General features: G+C 43.3%; 1 protein-coding gene across 1 annotated transcript; it reads right to left on the bottom strand.

Annotated features, from left to right (window-relative positions):
- Positions 1 to 10,175: 10,175 nt before the first annotated feature.
- On the bottom strand, positions 10,176 to 20,878 carry LOC141101289 (uncharacterized). Its single transcript, XM_073590292.1, has 3 exons — positions 20,746 to 20,878; positions 15,677 to 16,719; positions 10,176 to 12,006 (listed from the first exon to the last, which is right to left on the bottom strand). The coding sequence occupies exons 2-3, from the start codon at positions 16,113 to 16,115 to the stop codon at positions 11,420 to 11,422; spliced, it is 1,026 nt and encodes a 341-aa protein (XP_073446393.1). The 5' UTR covers positions 16,116 to 16,719; positions 20,746 to 20,878; the 3' UTR covers positions 10,176 to 11,419.
- Between the last annotated feature and the right edge of the window lie 982 nt (positions 20,879 to 21,860).

The raw sequence follows: 21,860 nt of genomic DNA, 5'->3' as shown, positions 1-21,860 counted from the left end.
ATTAGTTGGGGCACATCTAGATAAGTTCCTTGGGGGTCTAGTTTCCAAATCAATGTCACTTGTGGGTTTTTTTTTTTTACTGTTTAGGCACATCAGGGGCTCTGCAAATGGAAAATGACGCCCGCAGACCATTCCATCTATGTCTGCATTTCAAAACGTCACTCCCTTCCGACCCTGACGTGTGCCTAAACAGTTTTTTCCCACATATGGGGTACCAGCGTACTCAGGACAAATTGGACAACAACTTTTGGGGTCCAATTTCTCCTGTTACGCTTGGGAAAATTGAAAATTGGGGACTAAATGATCATTTTTGTGGGCACAAAATAGGATTTTTTATTTTCACGCCTGGGCAGTATAAACTTTAGTGGAACACTTGGGGGTTCAAAGTTCTCACCACATATCTAGATAAGTTCCTTAGGGGGTCTAGTTTCCAAAATGGGGTCACTTGTGGGGGGTTTCTACTGTTTAACCACATCAGGTGCTCTGCAAACGGAACATGACGCCCGCAGACCATTCCATCAAAGTCTGCATTCCAAAGCGTCACTTCTTCCCTTCTGAGCCCCGACGTGTGCCCAAACAGTAGTTTTACCCCACATATGGGGTACCAGCGTACTCAGGACAAATTGGAAAACAACTTTTGGGGTCCAATTTCTCCTGTTACGCTTGGGAAAATTAAAAATTGGGGACTAAACGATCATTTTTGTGGGCACAAAATAGGATTTATTATTTTCACGCCTGGGCAGTATAAACTTTAGTGAAACACTTGGGGGTTCAAAGTTCTCACCACATATCTAGATAAATTCCTTAGGGGGTCTAGTTTCCAAAATGGGGTCACTTGTGGGGGGTTTCTACTGTTTAACCACATCAGGGGCTCTGCAAACGGAACATGACGCCCGCAGACCATTCCATCAAAGTCTGCATTCCAAAGCGTCACTTCTTCCCTTCTGAGCCCCGACATGTGCCCAAACAGTAGTTTTCCCCCCACATATGGGGTACCAGCATACTCAGGACAAATTGGAAAATAACTTTTGGGGTCCAATTTCTCCTGTTACGCTTGGGAAAATTAAAAATTGGGGACTAAACGATCATTTTTGTGGGCACAAAATAGGATTTTTTATTTTCACGCCTGGGCAGTATAAACTTTAGTGAAACACTTGGGGGTTCAAAGTTCTCACCACATATCTAGATAAGTTCCTTAGGGGGTCTAGTTTCCAAAATGGGGTCACTTGTGGGGGGTTTCCACTGTTTGGGCACATTGGGGGCTCGTCAAATGCAATATGGCGACCAATCTCAATTCCAGCCAATTTTAGGATGAAAAAGTCAACCAGCGCTGCTTCCCTTCCGAGCCCTGCCGTGCGCCCAAACAGTGGTCCCCCCCACATATAGAGTATCAGCATACTCAGGACAAATTGGACAACAACTTTTGGGGTCCAATTTCTCCTGCTACCTTTGGGAGAATAAAAATTGGGGACTAAACGATCATGTTTGTGGAAAAAATATGATTTTTTATTTTCACGCCCGGGCGTTATAAACTCCTGTGAAGCCCTAGGGGGTTCAAGGAGCTCACCACACATATAGATAAGTTCCTTAGGGGGTCTAGTTTCCAAAATGGGGTTACTTGTGGGGGTTTTCCACTGTTTGGGCACATTGGGGGCTCGTCAAACGCAACATGGCGTCCAATCTCAATTCCAGCCAATTTTAGGTTGAAAAAGTCAATCACACCTTACTTGTAAGGGAAGATGCCCTTCGAGGGTGGATTCAATATTTTGGTAATTACTCTGAAGAGCAAAAGGGTAACAACTTTTGATTTTCAGGCTCCATATCTCACCATCCACTACTGCTTCAAACGTGAGATTACCATAATTTCATAGACAATCATCTTGGTTATCTCATACTTAAATTTGACTTATAACTATTTAGCATATGATTAGTTATGCAGATTCTTGTCATGTCACTGCATTATTACTGTTTTGTTCTTATAAATCTAAAAATTTTAATTTTTATTATTTTGTAAGTATTTTGTAAATCCACGTTTGGCTTTCAACACTGCCTGAGTCCTTCTGGGCATGCTCTAAATCAAATTCACTAGTAGGAATTAGAGATGAGCAAATATTTCAAGGTTCAGTTCGATTCGCCTAACATTTGGACGTACTCGAACCCCATTAAATTTATTGGGAGGTCAAACCAAATGTACACAGGACACCTTAAGGGGGAACAAAAAGCTACCAAAGCAGCTAAAATTAGGGGCAGACACCATGAAAAGTGGCATCAAGTGACCCACAGTAGAAATTTGCAAATGGCACAGCAGCAGTAAGCCATGGGCCATGCATGAGGTATCAGGGTCTGGGCCAGCATTTACAGCTTTGAATTGAGGTTTCAATGAGGACCTGGTGGTTAAGGGAGCGGTGTAAGCCTTCTTAGCTGAGAGCCCTGAAACCTCATCCAACACCTCCAATTTTTCTTTTTTTTTCCAGCCCCATTCAGATAGCACAAACTTCAGCTTCATACATTAATATTGGTAGAAAAATGTAAGGAAAGTAACAGGTAGTTGGCTGAAAATAAATGCAGGCCTGTCCGTTTGGGAGCCCTACTTACACAAGCAACCCACTAGATGGAGGCCCAACTTGCAGTCTCCACAATTCAAAAAAATATTGACACACACCACTAAAGTGACACAAATTTCCAGAGAGTAGAAATATTATAATAGCCCTCTCACACACCTTCCACCAGTCAGCCCACCAAATGGAGACCCAACTTGGAGTCTCCAGATTTCAAAAAATTGTTTCTAACATCAGCAGCAGTAGCAACAACAGCAGGCACAGAAGCAAACAGAAAGGTGGCATAGACTGCAATGATGTGAGATCAATGCATGACACTAAAAATGACACCATCATCAAGTCCACCCAGTCTGCGACTGGGTTGCAAAAGTCATTGGAGATCCATGACATGTTCATTTTGATGAAAGTTAGGTGGGTCTACACTCTCAGGGGACAGTCAGATGTGCTTATCCGTCAGGACACCACCAGCAGCGCTGAAGGCACATTCTGAGAGAACGCTGGCTGTCGGGAATGACAAAACCTCCTAGGTGTGGCAGACAAGCTCAGACCACTCTTCCATTTTTGAAGCCCAAAATGCAATGCAAAAGGATCCAAACCCCCTTCTGATAAAATTGATATTGAATTCTAGATAATCTTCCACCATCCTCTCCAGTTGTTCACGTGTCAGACTTGTACTCTGTTCTGCTGGTGCGGGGGTTGGTCTTAAAAATTACTCACAGCAATTGCTTATGCCACTGACACTGCTGCTTATGTTTTTGCGATAACGCCTTGATGTTCCTGGGGTTGGACGTCTAGAACTGGGATGTACGCTGTGTGCCTCACTGCTGTCTTGGAGAAAACCACCCTTAAGATTGTCTACAACCATTTTTCGATACTCCAGCACGTTTGCATCCCTTTCTACAGGGGGGAAGCATCTGGCTAAATTTCCTCCTGAACCGTGAATCTAACAAAGTGGCAAATCGGTAGTCAGCACTATTTCTACCCCTAAGAATACAGACATCATGTTTAAGTGCACCAAGAAGGCACTTAAGTGTCGGGCACTTCCATGATGTCCAAATCTATGGTGTGTTGGTGTCGAAATAACACTCAAGGTTGGCTTCCTATGTCCCCTCCCACCAGCCACGGACAACAGAGACGGGATCATTATCCTAGTCATCTCCTAACAGTTGCACATCCATCAGCTCTGTTTCTCGGCTCCTCCACCCTTACCAGCAGTTTGTCTGGTACCATGAGCTCCCTTTGATCACTGTAAGCCACCCTCCCACGGCATACTCTTGTGTGACGACAGTCCAAAAATTTAAGATATTGTTATTCCTTCCGCATCCTCCTCTGCTTCCACCTCTTCCTCTGGGACAACCACCCTCTCACGCAGACTATTCAAAGTGTGCTCCAGTATGTAGATGACCAAAATAGTGATGCTGATGATGGCATCGTCAGCGCTATCTTAGTAGCCATTTCAAAACTGGGATTTGCACCATGTCTTCACTGTGCTGGCCCAGGCTATGCAAAAGGACATGATACCCCAGGGCTTGTCGCAGCTGCCACAGTCGCTGCAATATATGGCCTAACAATTTTTAAGTGGAAATCTGGAGTTCTGATTTGTCACTGCAACAGTTTTATCCCAAACAACTTTGGAGTAGCTAATTGGCCCTCCAAGCTGCACCCTAACATTAGGCCTATCGATTTGCCACTGAAACAGTTTTTTCATAAATGACTTGGAGTAGCAAATGGGGCCACACAGTTTTTGCATCTAGTTTGATGCTTGAAAGATGGATTTCACACAGGACAGGATCCTATCTAGTTAATTTGTAAGTTCACGTTCTGCAGCAGCACTAGTGCAAGAGCAACCTCTCTGCACTCTAACAAATTTGCCAGCAAAACAAGATGTCCACTTTTTATATGGCCAGAGACATGTGACTTTGGCAGCCAATCACAGAAGACTTGTTTCATGACGTTGTGGACAGTTTCTGCGCCGCTCATCATACAAGACCTTTATCCTAGCCAAAGTAATAACAAAAGCATTAGTGGAAACGCAATGATTTATCAAACTGTAACCAAATCTTGCCGACTTTCAGTGAAACTGCTTGTGAAAGTGAACATGAATCCAATTGTGCTACGTTCATGCCCATGCCGAATTTGAGATTGGCGAACATTTTCGCTCATCTCTACTTCTAAGCTCTAAGTAATATAAATGCGCAAAGTAAAAGAAAGTCCTAAATAATTGATAAAGTGATCAAAATACTATGAGAATAAAGCATATCTGAACCTTTACATAAAGGAACTTAGGTACAGTATATGGCAAAAATGCTCTTACCATCAGGAATGCTACACAAACATGCTACCCCAATGTAATTCTCACTTACATAGATGTCGCTTCCTCAGCGGTGTCTGGTGTACTAAAATACCAATTATGGCTTTAAACAGGCTGGAATCCGGTCATGGGATAAGCATAATGTTAGCTCATGTGTTCCCTGACGCGCGCCTTTCACCTAGCCAATGGCAGTTAATGCAGAGCGTTGATGTTCCGTAACACGGGCACACACGTGTAGTGACCTGGTCCAGACTGGGTATGTCCCTTTAAGTAACCCTGGACCGTGAGTAGCTTCTGTACACTGTAACTCACTCATAAGTTATCCTTACTGTTATATGGTTTAAATGAATCAAAAACTCACTAATCTCATATATTTCTCAGGTAATTGTTTCAGTGTTCTATTAAGTGCACTTTTCATTTGGTGTGTTCCGGCACTATATGCTGGTAAAATGTGTAATTTATAAATTAATCTCACATTGTGAAGTCTGACACAAGAATTGAGAGTTATCCTATTGGTCGGTGACCCTGTCATCAAGGTTCAATGGGAGGAACTACCTCCGGTCTGTGTGGAGACAAGGAAGGGTTCTGGAAAGTTCCCTGAGGAGTCTGGTTCAAGATGTGACCCAGAGCAGACCTCATGTGAGGGGTCTCTTGACCCCCTCCAGGCTCCAAGCCTGGAGGTTCATCTTTCTCTACATCTCAAGACTTACAGCCAGGCAAGATGGCTGAAGACTTTTTTTTTTTTTTTAACCCTGGGTCCCAGCTGTCCGGTTTAAGGTGTGCTTCTCCAGCATTAGGTCGCACTAATTGTGTAAAGAAGAACCTATTGGTCTGCATGTTCAGGAAATCGAGGGTCTCCCGCCTCACCGCAAATTATCCGTTATTTACTTAAAGTATATTTATGCATGTACCGTGATCAGCTTAGAAAATGAATATGGGATTTCAGGTCTGTACATATTGCCATATATTCCCTCTTCTGCCTTTATGCCACCAAGAAACTTTGAACTCTCTTATAATTACCTGCAAGTACTGCTTCTAACTAAAACAGGTTCTTAAAGCTCCCGAACTTCAATTCTGTGTCAGAATCCAATCCTGAACTGTATTGGCCGTAGATTCCCCACGTGAACTGTTACCATAACTCCATGTTATTTCTCCCCGTTCTGCTGAAATAAAGCAGCTGTTATCCCCGAGACCTGTCTGTGGTTATTCAATCGGCTGTGGACACTGCGTGGGGGTGGATAACAGTGAACGGAATGGCCCCATACCAGGCAGATAAATAGTTTAGGGTATATATAGAAAAACTCAATTGCTATTCCATAAAAGCCAAAAGGGTTAATATGACTACAGACCCAGGTTGAAAAAAAAAGTTAAGTCTTCATCCATCTTGGCTGTAGAAGTCAGAGGAAGATCCAAGGCATTAGGCCTGGATGTAAGTCTTGAGATGAAGAGGATGAGCCTGGAGGGTGTCGAGAGACACCTCACATCAGGTCTGCTCTGGGTCACATCTTGAGCCAGACTCCTCAGGGATCCTTCCAGAACCCTGTCTTGTCTCCACAGACCGGAGGTAGTTCCTCCCATTGAGCCTTGGTGACAGGGTCACTGACCAATAGGATGACTCTCAATTCTTGTGTCAGACTTCACAATGTGAAATTACACATTTTACCAGCATATAGTGCTGGAACACACCAAATGAAAAGTGCTCTTAATAGAACACTGAAACAACTACCTGAGAAACATGAGATTAATGAGTTTTTGATTCATTTTAACCATAGAACAATAAGGATAACTTATGAGTTGCAGTGTACAGTAGCTACTCACGGTCCAGGGTTACTTAAAGAAACATACCCAGTTTGGACCGGGTCACTACACACACATACATCAGGACTTATTCAATAGATGGCGCACAGATAAATCAAAGGAAACTCATGGTTCCTGATGTAACAATTCATTTTGTTTCACGTTGGGCCAGCAATTTCTTAACCCCTTTCTGACATTGGACGTAATAATCAGTTCCTGTGACCTGGGCCAATTTGACCATGGACGGATCATTATGTCATCACGATCGGCCGCGCTCCCAGGGGGTGCGTGGCCGAGTGTCAACTGATTCTCACAGCTGACACCCGGCACTAGGTGCCAGGAGCAGGTCATAGACCGTTCCCGACACTTTAATCCCTGAAATACTGCGATCAAACAAGATTGCAGCATTCCGGGACCCGGCACAGGGCTGACAGCCCCTCGGCCTTTGGATTGGAGGCCCTGCAGCGTGACACGGGGTCCCGATCGTTGCCATGGTGAGCGGATGTCGCTATGACGACATCTGGGTCACCAGAGTTAGGAAACTTGTTGATCTCCGTCAGTGCAGCGCTGACAGCTTCTATGGAATTCAGATGCTGCTTATCTGCATGCAAGGAGTGATCAGCCTGTACATGTACTGTTGATTTGAATTTGGGTACACATGCACTGGTTGATCTTATCAATGTATTCATTTGTACCGTGAAGGGAGCTTCTTTATCATGGCAGTAAAGTTACGGTTTGGGGAGTTGTATAGAGAGAAAGGGGAGTTTTTCTCTGTCATACCACAAGTATTGTATGTGTTTACATCTGTACAATCCATTATATAGCATGAAACACAATAGGACTCCCCTGGACGAGCTCCAGCATTATTTGTTCTCACGGTCTTCTATGATCAAGCACGCAGGCACCTTTTATAACTTTTTATGTCCTATTTCCTAGTTAGGGTCAATTTGGGAGAGCCGTTGAGGAGCGGGGGCGCCAATCTCGCTATGAAAATATAAGGATGCCGACCTCCTCTGTTAGGCAGGGTTAGTACAGGGACAGCTATATCATAACCCTGACCTATATCACACATCTTAATTCCCCTGCTTTTTGCCTTTTTTGGGTTATAGTTTTCTATCCTCCCTTTTAGGGACAAACAGGGATAGAAGGGACAGTCGACGGTGAGCGGGGGCGCCATTTGCACAACTTTTAGGGTGCCAACCTCCGCTGTTAGGTAGGGTGCATGCAGCTTTAGAATAGGACAAGGCACCTCCTGTGTCCTTTTCTGTCTAGATGTTTTTTTTAACTTGGTGATGGTAATTGGTTGGTGCACCAGTTCGAACTTTTAATATAATAATAATAAAGGTTAACTTTTAACATAGTCTAGTGTAGTTCAATGGGGTCTATTTCTGTGCTTCAGTCAAATATCGCGCACTCCATTCACATTCACCTACTGTGAATAGCTGAGGAATAAGTACCCTTAACTGCAATCGTTAAAAGGCGTTATCGGTGGTCGTTAAGTCTTTATATGTTAAAATAATTGTGTAATTATCTGTTCAGGTATTCTGTCCATTACAAGTGCACTAACACATCCAAATGTAAATGCCCTCTGATAAATGTATTTTACACAAATGAAACGTTAATTTTTATAAAAAAAATATTGAATAAACTAATAACATTTCTAATTCTTCACAAACGACCTTTCGCAGCCTTCCTTTTATGTCCAGTTATTTATTCATAATAACACTCCACAGAGCTAAACACTCACATGACTCTGCCCTACACAGAAACTTTCCAAACAACTTAACATTCTGTTTTCCAGGAAACATCCAGCCCTCTTCTCATTCATTTGTGCGACCACATATAAGACCATGTGAGTAATGATCATAGCAGCAGAGGGTGTGACCAGGCCTGTGGAGGATGGGGGCCCACTGACGCCTATTTCAGCTGGATGTTTGTCCTCGAATGCATATTCTGTTAAAATGTATTGTGGAGCATCGAGCCACTGGCCAATCATAGTCCGTCTGTTGACGTTCACGTGCCCATCACGGGCCTGCATGACGTTACTGCCATGCGCTGCCCCACCCTCCTGTGCTAGCTATGAAGCAAGAAGAGGATGATGCTCGTCCTATAAGACGGGACATTTTATTTATTTTTTTTTAAGTGTGTTCAAGAAAAGCACAAGGACGAGTGACATTATTACCGGACAGGTAGTGGGAAGAACGGGGGACATTATGAAAGAAAGGGGTCATTATTACAAGACGGGGACGGGACATTCCAGGATGGGGGACATTATGAAAGAAAGGGGCCATTATTACAACATTGGTGACATCATTACTCTATGGTGGGCAGGTTGAGGAACAATCTAATGTATGGTAGCAAGTGGAGGGCATAATTACTGTAGGAAGCCAATTGAGCAACATTACTTCTGTATAGGGCCAACTGAAGGACATTATTACTGTATGGGGGCCAAAATAGGAGACACTATTATTCCACAATGGGGAACACTAATAATATTCTGCACTGTGGGCCATACATCCCTAGTTATTGATTTTTGGAGTCACACTTTGAGACATTTCAGCTGTATTGAGGTATAAAAGGTGGATGCTATTACAGTACAGGAAAAATGAGGATGAATGAACTCATGGAGATCAACATCCAACACTGCGGAGACACCATCACGTTTCTCAACGCAGTGATTCTAGAGCAATGCCCCCATCCCTTATGGGAAATATACAAAAACATGCAAAACACAAGCCGCGGAGACACCATCACGTTTCTCAACGCAAGCAATGACTAGCCAGGTCTTTCCCTGGGAAGGAACAACCACGGGAAGGGCAGTCTCCAATGAAGGAAACCACCTATGCCAAAACATGGTATACATCCACAGATAGCTGTTTCAGGGTATTGCCCCTCATCAGTGTGGAGTAGGCATTGCTCCTACTAGCCAGTTTCCTACTCCACACTAATGAGGGGCAATACCCCAAAACAGCTGTCTGTGGATGGATACCATGTTTTGGCATAGGTGGTTTCCTTCATTGGAGACTGCCCTTCCCGTGGTTGTTCCTTCCCGGGGAAAGACCTGGCTGGTCATTGCTTGCGTTGAGAAACATGTGATGGTGTCTCCGCGGCTTGTGTTTTGCATGTTATTACAGTACAGGGGCAGAAATGGTGTACATTACTACTTTATTGTTGCCGCTGGGTATTAATTTTGTATATGAGCACAAAGATAGACATTAATACTAAATGGTGGCACAAAGATTAATTTCAGTATTGCATGGGGCCACAAAAGTAGACATATGCACTAATACAGATTGGGGGCCACAAAGTGAGATATTTCTACTTTGACGGAGGTATGAAGGGAGTCATCACTACTGTACTATATTTCATTTTTGCGGATACTGTTACTACGGGGGGGGGACAAAGGGAAGATACTGTGCTGACCATTAGGGAGGTATTATTGCACTTTACATCATTATCTGGCGCAGTATAGAAGTGTGGTGAAAATGTGAAGGGTGCGATAGAAGTGATCAGTCACAGGTCTGTGTGTTTCTTGCTGCAGAGACGAGTCCTAAGAAAAAGTCACAGCGGTCTGTGCCGCATAAACAAAAGAGAAAATTACATAACTTCATTTGGATGCGTTACTGGCGATTCACTGTATTAGTGTATATATTACAGGTAATACAATCTATAGAGCACCTGTGTATAATGTCACTGCTGGTAATATTAGTACTGTACTTTTTTATAATGATCATTATGGTGGCATTATTCAGATTATGTGGTGGCATTTATCGCTTTCATGCAGTATTATTGATATATTCAATTACTGTGAGGTTATACTCAGACACTATGTGGTGATATATGGTCATTAGAAATATTGTGTAGCATGTTGTACCATTCTTATATGCTATATCTACATTTCCTTATAACATCACATTGGGAGATATATTAGGAAGGGTTAACAAATAAATGTGAAATGAAAACATTTCTATTTGGTCTTCAATGCTGTGTGAAATGCATGTACTTCTTGATTTCTGGAATTGCAACCTTTATTGCCATTGTAGTTTTAGAAATTAATACTTTTTTTTTTAAAAAAGTGTTGTGTAGCATGATTATTTTGTGAAGCCACATATCTTGTCAGCAAAATCAACACACACACACACACACCTCAACGATAGTAATACTGCTGTCGTCCAGAGAATGGGCACAGATTGAAAGACAAGTGACACATCAGTCAGTCCAGTCCAACAAACCAAAGATAACTAAATGCTAGACATGGGTGGAGTGAATTGTGGGATTCCAGTCCAGCGTCCATATCAGCTGTACTTGGCAGCTAGACAGGAGGCCTACAAAGCTCTTATCTTCCATCTGCACTTGGTACACATTCATGGACATCTTGGATATTTGCAGATGAGCAGCGTGTATCACTGGTAGATGATGATTAATGTGTCACCTCAGATGACTCTACATCTGCCACCATTCAGGGTTGTTGGCTTCACAATGTGACGAGACTAAATTGGGCAATAGGATTATAGAGCCCGTCTCATTTTGTAATGGTGCACTTTTTGAGTGGCACTTGTGTAAAGTAAGTAAAATCTAAAACTTTCAGTTAAAAAAAAATGGCTGTAACAGGAAAACTTAAAACTGATAGATAACGAGTGATTAAATTATCACAATATTGTCAGACTTGATCTAATTTAATCAATATTGTTATGGACAATCGGTAAATCACTATTTGAAACTCTTTCCTCTATTTACTCCAAAGTGCCAACCACTAAATGCCTCCCTTCTTTATACCCTGCTGTCCATTTCCTATTGTTAAGTGTAATCCGTCTCTATCAACAGACATACACGGAAGTGAACTACAGGAAATAAGGGTGGGGATTTGTCTCTGTACAGGAAGTGGGGGCGAGTCTTTTTTTCTACAGGAAGTGGGAGGTCTGTTTGCAGTTCTCCGTGAGGGTTTTTCTGCAGCAATTTGATGATTAAGACCTGCTTCTCGCAGTCTCCTCTTGACAGTTGATGTTGAGATGCTACCAGTACTGGATGTATCATTTATAAGGGCTGTTATCTGAGGAGCTGTCAATTTACGATTTTTGAGGCTGGCAACTTTGATGAGCTTATCCTCTGCAGCAGAGGTAACTCTTGGTCTTCCTTTCCTGGGGCGATCCTCATAAGAGCCAGTTTCATCACAGCGATTGATTGTTTTCATGACTGCACTTGGGGATACTTTCAAGGTTCTAGCAATGTTCCGGATTGATTGACCTTCAAATCTTAATGTAATGATGGATTGACGTTTCTCTCTACTTAGTTGAGTGGTTCTTGCCATATTCTGCCTTAAGACAGTTGTGGAATAGGGCTCTGCAAAACAAACCTGATGGTCACAAACACTTTCTGAAGGCTGGTGATTTCACAAATTAACTATTGACTAGTCATAACTGTTCATTGAAAGCCATTCCAGGTTATAACCTGATATGCCAAGGGGTTGTTAAACTGTCATCAGAATAAAAGAGGGTACTTAGAATTCTCAAGGTTACTCTTCGCTTCCATATATGTTCTTTTTTTTTGCTGCCTTCAGTCTTAATCAACAACAATGTGAACATTACAATAAGAACAAGCAAGGAAAGCAAAAAGCATGAACAGGTGTGTCCAAACGTTTGACCAATACTATAAGTATACTCCATTATATTTTACTCTTTGAATACTATATGTATACACAATTATACACTAACGTTCTATACTAGAAGTATACTGCATGATAAAAGTGGTAGAAAATGGAATCACTGTCGAGAACCGGAAAACAGAGTATCCTCCAAGTATTGGACACGACTGAATGGATATAAAATTGAATACATTATTTTACAAGTGAATATGATTGACCACAATGGCACTCCTGACTAGCCTCTTAACCTAGCTGCAGGTAATCCGACCAATCCACTTGTTGCTAACATTGAAATAAAATATGAACTTGTGAACCTCCTAAGCGCAGGTTCACAATATCATACATTATATTATACTACAGTTGCATACCACAATACTGTACAAAAGTTGGGTGTAAAAAATGCTTTAAAGTAAGAATGATTTAAAAAAAAGAAATGATAACAGTTTGCATTTTGTTAATTGATAAAAATAAAGTGAGTGAACAAAAGAGAAATGTAAAAATCAGTATTTGGTATGACCACCCTTTGCCTTCAAAACAGCATCAATTCCTCTAGGACAGACCTGGGCAAATTGCACCCCTCCCCGCTGCTTAATGCATTGGTGGAGGAGGGGCTTCCGGTCCCTTTTTCCACCAATCAGCGTGTGATACAGCTGATGCAATGATGTCCTTTCATCTCGTCAGCTGTGCACTGCGAAGAGTCAATGATCGGAGACAGGAGCAGATTGACGGGAAATGGGAGCAAGGCGAGCACGTGCTGTTTTTTTTTTTAAGTGTACGGGGTGTTTGGTTGTACATGGGGAGGCTATGGGGGCGGGGGGGGGGGGGGAAATCTCCTGTTCGACATGGGGCGGTTATGGGAGAGCTCTCTTGCTGAACATGGGGAGCTCTCCTGCTGGACATGGGGAGGCTCTCCTGCTCATGTGGCCCCTCGGGAAAATTAACTGCCCACCCATGCTCTAGGTCTATTTGCACAAAATCAGGGATTTTATAGGATTATAGTTTGGTGTATGAGTAACCAACAATACCAAACAGGTGATAAATTATAAACAATGTGAGGTTGTAGAAAGACAGTTTCATGTCACAGATCATATTCACTGTGAAAGACTGAACACACCAATGCACAAGGTAGTTATACTGCATCAGCAAGGTCTCTCCCAGGCAAAGCAGACAGGGGTTTCAAAATGTGCTGCTCAAGCTCTTTTGAAGAAGCACCAAACACAGGCAATTCTGAAAATCACAGATGCAGTAGTCGGCCATGAAACAGTGCAGCCTATAAAAAGAAACATCATGCTTACTTCTCTTAGAAATAAGAATATTCCAACACAAAATTTTCTTCAAAATCATGACCCTCATAGCATCTGTTCACACACCCTCCATGTCTGTACTTGTACACACTGGCTGGTGACTGGTTCATGTAGCGTTATGTGAATACCCTATTTAGCATATTTTGGATGGACTATACAATACAAACACTTTTTACCATTCACATTTTGTGTCTCTCCTATTTCCTCATAGATTGCTAGCTTGCGAGCAGCAGGGCCATCACGTCTTTCGGTATATGTTGAGTTATGCGTTATTCTGTAGTCTTTATTGCCTGTATAAGTCCCCTTTAAAATGTACAGTGCGGTGGAATGTTGGCACGATAAAATTAGTAATAATTATTATGTTCAGCAGTGCCACCAAATCAAGGGTTTGCGTAAGCAATATCCAAAGATCTGTGCTTAGTTCTCCAAGATGTTTGGAACAACCCTCTTGCCAAGTTCCTCCAAAAATTGTGTGGAAATGTTTCTAGAATATATGATGTTTTGAAAGCAAAGGCTGGTCACACCAAATATTGGTTGGACTACACTCTCTCGTTTATTCACTTTGCCACCATTCCATAAATGGTTATATTACCCCTGACTCCCCCTGTATACCCACCAAAAACCCTTTTCAACTTCACCCGAGCTGTATGTTAATCATATCAGTACAGTCCGATAGGGTCCTTTCTGCGCTATCCCTTTTACCGGTTGCGGATTGCCATCCTCCTGATTTGATTGAAGTGCATGACGCAGGAGGCTTCCACCACATAGCTGGGTCAAATCTCGCACTAAACTCTGCCCTACTGCCTGAAGGCAGAGCCGAAAACACAAGGGCACAAGCGCCAGCTTACGTCTTTCCAGAACTACTTTGTGTACCGCACATGTGCACTTATCTTTTCGGCTCTGTCCACACTAGGGCAGAGCATAGTGTGCAGGAATGAGATTTTGTCCGCCTATGAGGATGATGCAGGAGACGTTATCCAGGGCTTTGGAGTTGGACTCGTGGAGTCAGAGCCCATTTTGGTGGAGTTGGAGTCATGGAAATTGAGGAGTCGGAGTCAGAGGTTTGGCTTACCAACTCCACAGTCCTGCTATGAGGGAGTCGGAGGTTTGGCTTACTGACTCCACAGCCCTGGTATGAGGGATTCGGAGGTTTGGCTTACCGACTCCACAGCCCTGGTATGAGGGAGACAGAGGTTTGGCTTACCGACTCAACAGCCCTGGTATGAGGGAGACAGAGGTTTGGCTTACCGACTCAACAGCCCTGGTATGAGGGAGACAGAGGTTTGGCTTACCGACTCAACAGCCCTGGTATGAGGGAGACAGAGGTTTGGCTTACCGACTCCACAGCCCTGGTATGAGGGAGACAGAGGTTTGGCTTACCGACTCCACAGCCCTGGCGTTATCCACGTCAACTAAAGAAGGAAGATGGCAATCAGCAGCCGGGAGAAGGGATAGAGAGCACAGAAAGGTTGTCTATCAGACCGGATGGACAGAATTAAAATAAAATTAAAAAAGTGAGAGAAATTCAAAAGATTTTGGGGGGTATACAGGGGAAGTGAGGGGGTTACATAAACATTTATGAAATGCAGCATTGGTGCTGAATAAGGTCATACTTTTAATTGACACATGACAAAACTGGTGACAGGTTCCCATTAATCACTGCTGACGCAGACAATTTACATTTTAGTGTTTTAATACCCTTCTTCTAAGAGCCATAGCCTTTTTTTTTTTTTTACTTCTACTGATGTATGTTTTTTTTTGTTTGCGGGACAAGTTGTAATTTTGAATGACACCATTTATTTTACCATACTATGTACTGGAAAACGGGGTGGGGGGAAATCAAAGTGATGTGATTGCGGAAAAAAAATGCAATTCCAACATTTTCTTTTTACAGCTTTCATTGTGTGACATCATGAGTCTCCAGGTCAGTACGAGTGCAGCAATACCAAATTTGTACAGCTTATTTTTAAGGGTGTATCCAAATGGCCATATACAGGGGTTGGACAAAATAATGGAAACACCTGGAAACATCAACAAAAGTTAGTTTAGTATGGTGTAGGTCCACCTTTTGCGGCGATTACTGCCTCAATTCTCCGAGGTATGGATTCATACAAGGTGTGAATTGCTTCCAAAGGAATTATAGCCCATTCTTCAGTTAAAACACCCTCCAGTTCTTTGAGCGACGATGGCGGTGGAAAACGACGTCTAACTTGAATCTCTAAAATCGACCATAAATGCTCAATAATGTTGAGGTCTGGAGCTCGTGTGGGCCAGATGAGATGCTCAACTTCATTAGAATCTTCCTCGTGCCTTGCTTTAACGATTCTAGCTGTATGAATTGGTGCATTATAATCCTGAAAGATGGCGTTCCCCTCCGGGAACAATGCTTGAACCATAGGATGCACTTGGTCGCCCAAAATGCCTAAATAATCTCGGCTGTTAATTCTTCCATGAAGAGATATCATTGGCCCAGCAGATCTCCAGGAAATAGCACCCCAGATCATCACAGAACCTCCACCATGTTTTACGGTTGGGAGAAGGCAGTCTGGATGGAATGCTTCTTTCGGCTGTCTCCAAACGTACACTCGGCCGGAGGTCGGAAATAGGGTAAACGATGATTCGTCTGAGAATATCACGTTTCCACTGCTCGAGGGACCTATTCTGGAGGTTTCTACACCACTCTAAACGCTTGGAAACATTTTTCATTGAGAGCAGCGGTTTTCTAATTGCAGCTCTTCTGTCAAATCAAGATTTGTGCAGCTTCCGACGAACAGTTTTTGTGGAAACTGGGTTCTGTAGGTGTTCATTGAGCTCAGCAGTGATTTTCGGAGCCGTGGTCTTGCAATCCTCTCTCACAATTCGCTTTAGAGTCCGACGGTCTCTCTCAGTCAACTTCGACTTTCGGCCGGACCTGTGCTTTGCTGCGGACGTTTTTCCTTCTCTTTCAAACGGAGTCATTACTTTGGAGACAGTACCTCTTGACATGCCAAGCATTCAGGCACTTTCTGTTACACTAGCGCCTGCCATACGAGCACCAGCAATTTGGCCTCTTTGAAAATCTGAGAGGTCTGCCATTGGTATCAGGTTCTCATCAATGTTCTTACAATTCTGCAAAACAAACAGTTAATTTACAGACACATATCACAAATAATCAACTACAAAACATTACCATATGTCAAGGTTTGCATGTTCGAAGATTATGTTGCCAAATCGTTAGGCGTTTCCATTATTTGGCCAACCCCTGTAAATCGCACAGAGATCGGAACGCAATGCCGGACTGGCTGGCGGCTCTCACGACCCGAGCGTGACAGCTGCACAGAAACGGACACGCTGAGATCGGGAGAGCCGCCAGCCAATCTGTACACTGCTTTCCAGTCTCCATCCGGCTGTAGGACTGCGCTCTTAAGGTGAAATAAAATGTAAAAAAAAAAAAATATATATACTTGTTATATAGATTGTTATATACATTTTCCAATACTTGTTATACTTTTATTTTTCTGTTGAAGTGGTGCGACGGCTTTTTTAAAATATTTTTTGCAAGACAAACTTATTGATACAATTTGTCATATTTTATTATATTATATATTATTGATACAATTAATTAATCTTCTCTTCTCCAAATCGCACCTCACAACCTGTGCACTCGACTCCATCCCATCCCACCTCCTCTTCAACCTCACCACCACACTTATCCCATCCCTAACCCACCTCTTCAACCTATTACTAACGTCCGGTACCCTCCCTTCTGCCTTCAAACATGCCACAATCACGCCTATCCTTAAAAAGCCAACCCTCGACCCAACCGCTATGTCCAGCTATCGCCCAGTATCATTGCTCCCATTCGCTTTAAAACGCCTGGAACAGCACGTCCACGCTGAACTTTACTTTCCACCTATCATCGAACTTGCTCTTTGACAATCTACAATCTGGTTTCCGCCCCCATCACTCCACTGAGACAGCCCTGACCAAAATTACTAACAACCTACTCACAGCCAAATCAAATGGACAATACTCTATACTCCTGCTTCTAGACCTGTCCTCTGCATTCGACACAGTTGACCACTGCCTCCTACTACAGATCCTCTCCTCCTTCGGCATCAAAGGCCTTGCCCTATCCTGGATCTCCTCATACCTTTCCAACCGCACATTCAGCGTCTCCCACTCCCACACGACCCTCTCTCTGTTGGAGTCCCCCAAGGCTCTGTTTTAGGACCCCTACTCTTCTCAATCTATACACTTGGTCTGGGGCAACTCAAAGTCCCACAGATTCCAGTACCACCTTTATGCTGATGACACTCACATCTACCTCTCTGGCCCAGACGTCACCTCTCTGCCGTCCAGAATCCCAGAGTGTCTATCAGCCATATCCTCCTTCTCCTCTCGCTTCCTCAAGCTCAATGTGGTCGAATCTGAATTCATCATCTTTCCTCCATCTCACAGATCTTCCTTACCCGACCTAGCTATAACAATTAATGACATCACACTTTCCCCAGTACCGGAAGTCCGCTGCCTCGGAGTAACCTTTGACTCTGCCCTGTCCTTCAAACCGCACATCCAAGCTCTTTCTACCTCCTGTCGCCTCCAGCTCAAAAACATTTCCAGAATCCGTCCTTTCCTAAACCCTCAATCTACTAAAATGCTTTTGCATGCCCTCATCATCTCCCGCTTCGACTACTGCAACATCCTTTTCTGTGGTCTCCCTGCTAACACCCTCGCACCTTTCCAGTCCACCCTTAACTCTGCTGCCAGACTAATTAATCTCTCTCCTAGCTACTCCTCCGCTTCTCCCCTCTGCAAATCTCTTCACTGGCTCCCATTCCCTCAGCGTATCCAATTCAAATTACTAATACTGACCTACAAGGCCATCTATAACCTGTCTCCCCCATATGTCTCTGAACTAATCTCCCGATACCTGCCCTCTCGTAATCTCCGGTCCTCCCAAGACCTTCTCTCCTCCACACTTATTCGCTCCTCACCCAACCGCCTCCAAGACTTCTCCCGAACTGCCCCTATTCTCTGGAATTCTTTGCCCTAACATGTCCGACTATCAACCACATTTGGATCCTTCAGACGGAACCTGAAAACCCACCTCTTCAAGAAAGCCTACAGCCTGCAATGACCCCGCTACCTCCTTCTCTCTCACCACTACCGGTGATATCACCTCAACCAACACCGGAACTGCTGCAACCCACCAACCTACTGTCTCCTTCCCCACCATCCTGTAGCATGCAAGCCCGAAAGGGCAGGGCCCTCTCTCCCCTCTGTATCAGTCTGTCATTGTTAGCTTGTTTACTGTAATTTGTATGTAACCCCTTCTCATGTACAGCACCATGGAACCAATGGTGCTATATAAATAATAATAACTGTTGCCCTGATTGTTTGAACCAGCCATAATGTTAAGTGTGTAACAGTATAGACACAGAGGGCTAATGGATGCATAAGGCATGTGGGAACATGATGTGGGGAACCTGGTTATGGTAAAACTTTTGGCTCTGCCACACAGGGATAGATTAGGTTAATGTGTTGAGGCGATAGGCCAGTCTGAATAAATGCGTTTTCAGGGCACGCTTAAAATTGTAGGAATTGGGGACTAATCGTATTGACCAGGGAAGTGCATTCCAGAGAATTGGCGCAGCGCGTGTATAGTCTTGGAGACGGGAGTGGGAGGTTCTGATTATTGAGGATGCTAACCTCAGGTCATCAGCAGAACGGAGGGCGCGGGTAGGGTGGTATACTGAAACAAGGGAGGAGATGTAGGGTGGTGCTGAGCCATGGAGGGCTTTGTGAGTGAGGGTAATAAGTTTATACTGAATTCTGGAGTGGATGGGTAGCCAGTGTAATGACTGGCACAAGGTAGAGGCATCGGTGTAACGGTTGGTGAGGAATATGATCCTGGCTGCAGCATTCAAGACAGAATGGAGAGGGGAGAGTTTGGTAAGAGGGAGACCGATTAGAAGAGAGTTACAATAGTCCAGACGAGAATGAATAAGAGAAACAGTAAGAGTTTTTGCGGAGTCAAAAGTAAGAAAAGGTCAAATTCTAGAAATGTTTTTGAGGTGCAGATGGCAAGAGCGAGCCAGTGATCGAATGTGGGGGGCAAAGGAAATCTCGGAGTCAAGTATGACCCCAAGACAGCGGGCATGTTGCTGGGGAGTAATAGTGGAACCACACACAGAAATGGCAATGTCGGATATAGGTATATTTGTAGAGGGAGGAAACACCAGGACTTCAGTCTTTGACAGGTTATTATATAGTATTTATTAGTACCATATTTTATTATTTATATATTAATTTGATACCATTTTTATTAATTGCATTCATATATATTTAATATATTATTGCATATATTGATACACTTATACTTAAACTATATTTGATACATTTTTAAATAATATTTATATATGGCTACTGTTTTTTTTAATATATTGATTGATACAATTTTTTTATTATATATTTTACTATTTATCGATAACATTTTTGGGATAGACACAGAGTTTTGATCGCTTCTCATTACATTTTTTTTTGTTTTTTAGCAGTCAGGAAAAACCCCTCACAATTCTGGCGTTTCATAATGTTATTACCCGTAGACGGTATTTACCGATCTGGTTTCTTGTATATTTTGATGCTTGGACTTTTACAGACGCAGTGATAACATATAGAGTTTGTATTTGTTTTTTTACATTTTAACTTTAATACATCGTAACTTTCAATGGCCGAAAGGTGTTTGGAGAGACTATATTTTTAATGCCTAAAACTTTTGCACGGTACAGCCCACCAGATTATACTACAGCTGTATATAATAATCTATGTATAATCCATTATATTATACTACAGCTATAGGAAATAGTGCACTGGATTATACAGCTGTGTATACGCAGTTCTGCCCCCTCCATGTTAGCACACACATATACAGGACACGTCCGTGTCCAGGAGCCGCAGGCCACAGGCTTGTCGTCCTGTCATTATGCGCAGTGTAATGGCGGCCGGGCCTGTGTGAGGCCGCGGTGACCGGGGACAGGCCCGGCCGCCATTACACTGCGCACAATGACAGGACGACAAGCCTGTGGCTCCCGGTCACCGCGGCCTCACACATCACACAGGGCCGCCGTCCTCAGCGCTCATCCTCGCCATTACCTGCTCCTGCAGTCAGCTCGGCTCTCCTCCTCCTCCTCCTCAGCTGTGAGGGTCGGGCTGGTTTTTTTTTTTTTGGCGGTAAAGTAGGCGGACAGGTTTCTGAGGTAAATGTCTGCACCGTGAACTCTCCTCCCACCGTGTCCTAAACACGGACACAGGTGGAGGAAAATTCACAGAAACCACGGGAATCACATCTCCATATGCGAATTTTAGTCAAAAATTAAGTTTTTTGTTTTTTTTTTTTTGGCAGGAAAGTATAAAAAAAAATAAGTAAATATAAAATTCCTATAATCGCGCACACCGATAATAAAAAATGACAGCCATTGTCGCACATTGTTGAGATTGGAGCATCGCCATTGTAACATGTATAGGCTTGGCACAATTTGTAACCCCATCACATCACGGCCATTTTTTTTCCTCTCCTTCCAAGAGCCATCACTTAACAAAAAAAAAAAAATGTTCTGTAATGATAGCTGTATGGACACTTTCCGAGATGCATAAGGATTTCATTTTTCGGGATAAGGCTTTTTTTTGGCGCTCTGACCTGATGTTTTTACTGATTCCATTTTGGGGTACATAGGACATTTTGGTCGCCTCTAATCGCATTTTATGGTGGTCCAAAACCATAATTCTTCAGTGATCGTCTTTTCTCACGACGCCGTTCCCAGCTCTGACTAATTACTTTATATTTTGATACATCCGACCCTTACGAACACAGCGATATCAAAATGTGTATTTTTTTGTTTTATTTCTAATGAGGTGATAAGGAGGCGATTTGAACAGGTTTCATTTTTTTCTTTAATATACCAGATTTTTCAGATTATAAAGACGCACTTTGTTTACCCAAAATTTGGGGGGAAAATGGGGGTGCGTCTTATAATGTGGATATACCGTACCAGCAGCAGTGGAGCAGGGTCCCAAGGTGGCTGCTGGAGGAGGCAAGAGTGGCGCCTTGCTGCAGGCTGGGACGAAGGGGTGTTTGGTGGTGCGAGGGGGCATTATGTGAAAGCCCGGGACCCCCACACTTCCATGGTTTACATTGCTGCTAGTGTCAGTGCATGCACAGACAACAGATCTTGGCACCAAGATCGCAAGAGATGAGCTCTCCACCTGCG

This window comes from Dendrobates tinctorius, unplaced genomic scaffold (assembly GCF_039654945.1).
Source record: "Dendrobates tinctorius isolate UK_male_01 unplaced genomic scaffold, ASM3965494v1 ptg000116l, whole genome shotgun sequence".
NCBI classification, from domain to species: Eukaryota; Metazoa; Chordata; class Amphibia; order Anura; family Dendrobatidae; genus Dendrobates; species Dendrobates tinctorius.
Note: the sequence above shows the minus strand (reverse complement) of the source record. Positions and strands in the feature narration are given on the sequence as shown.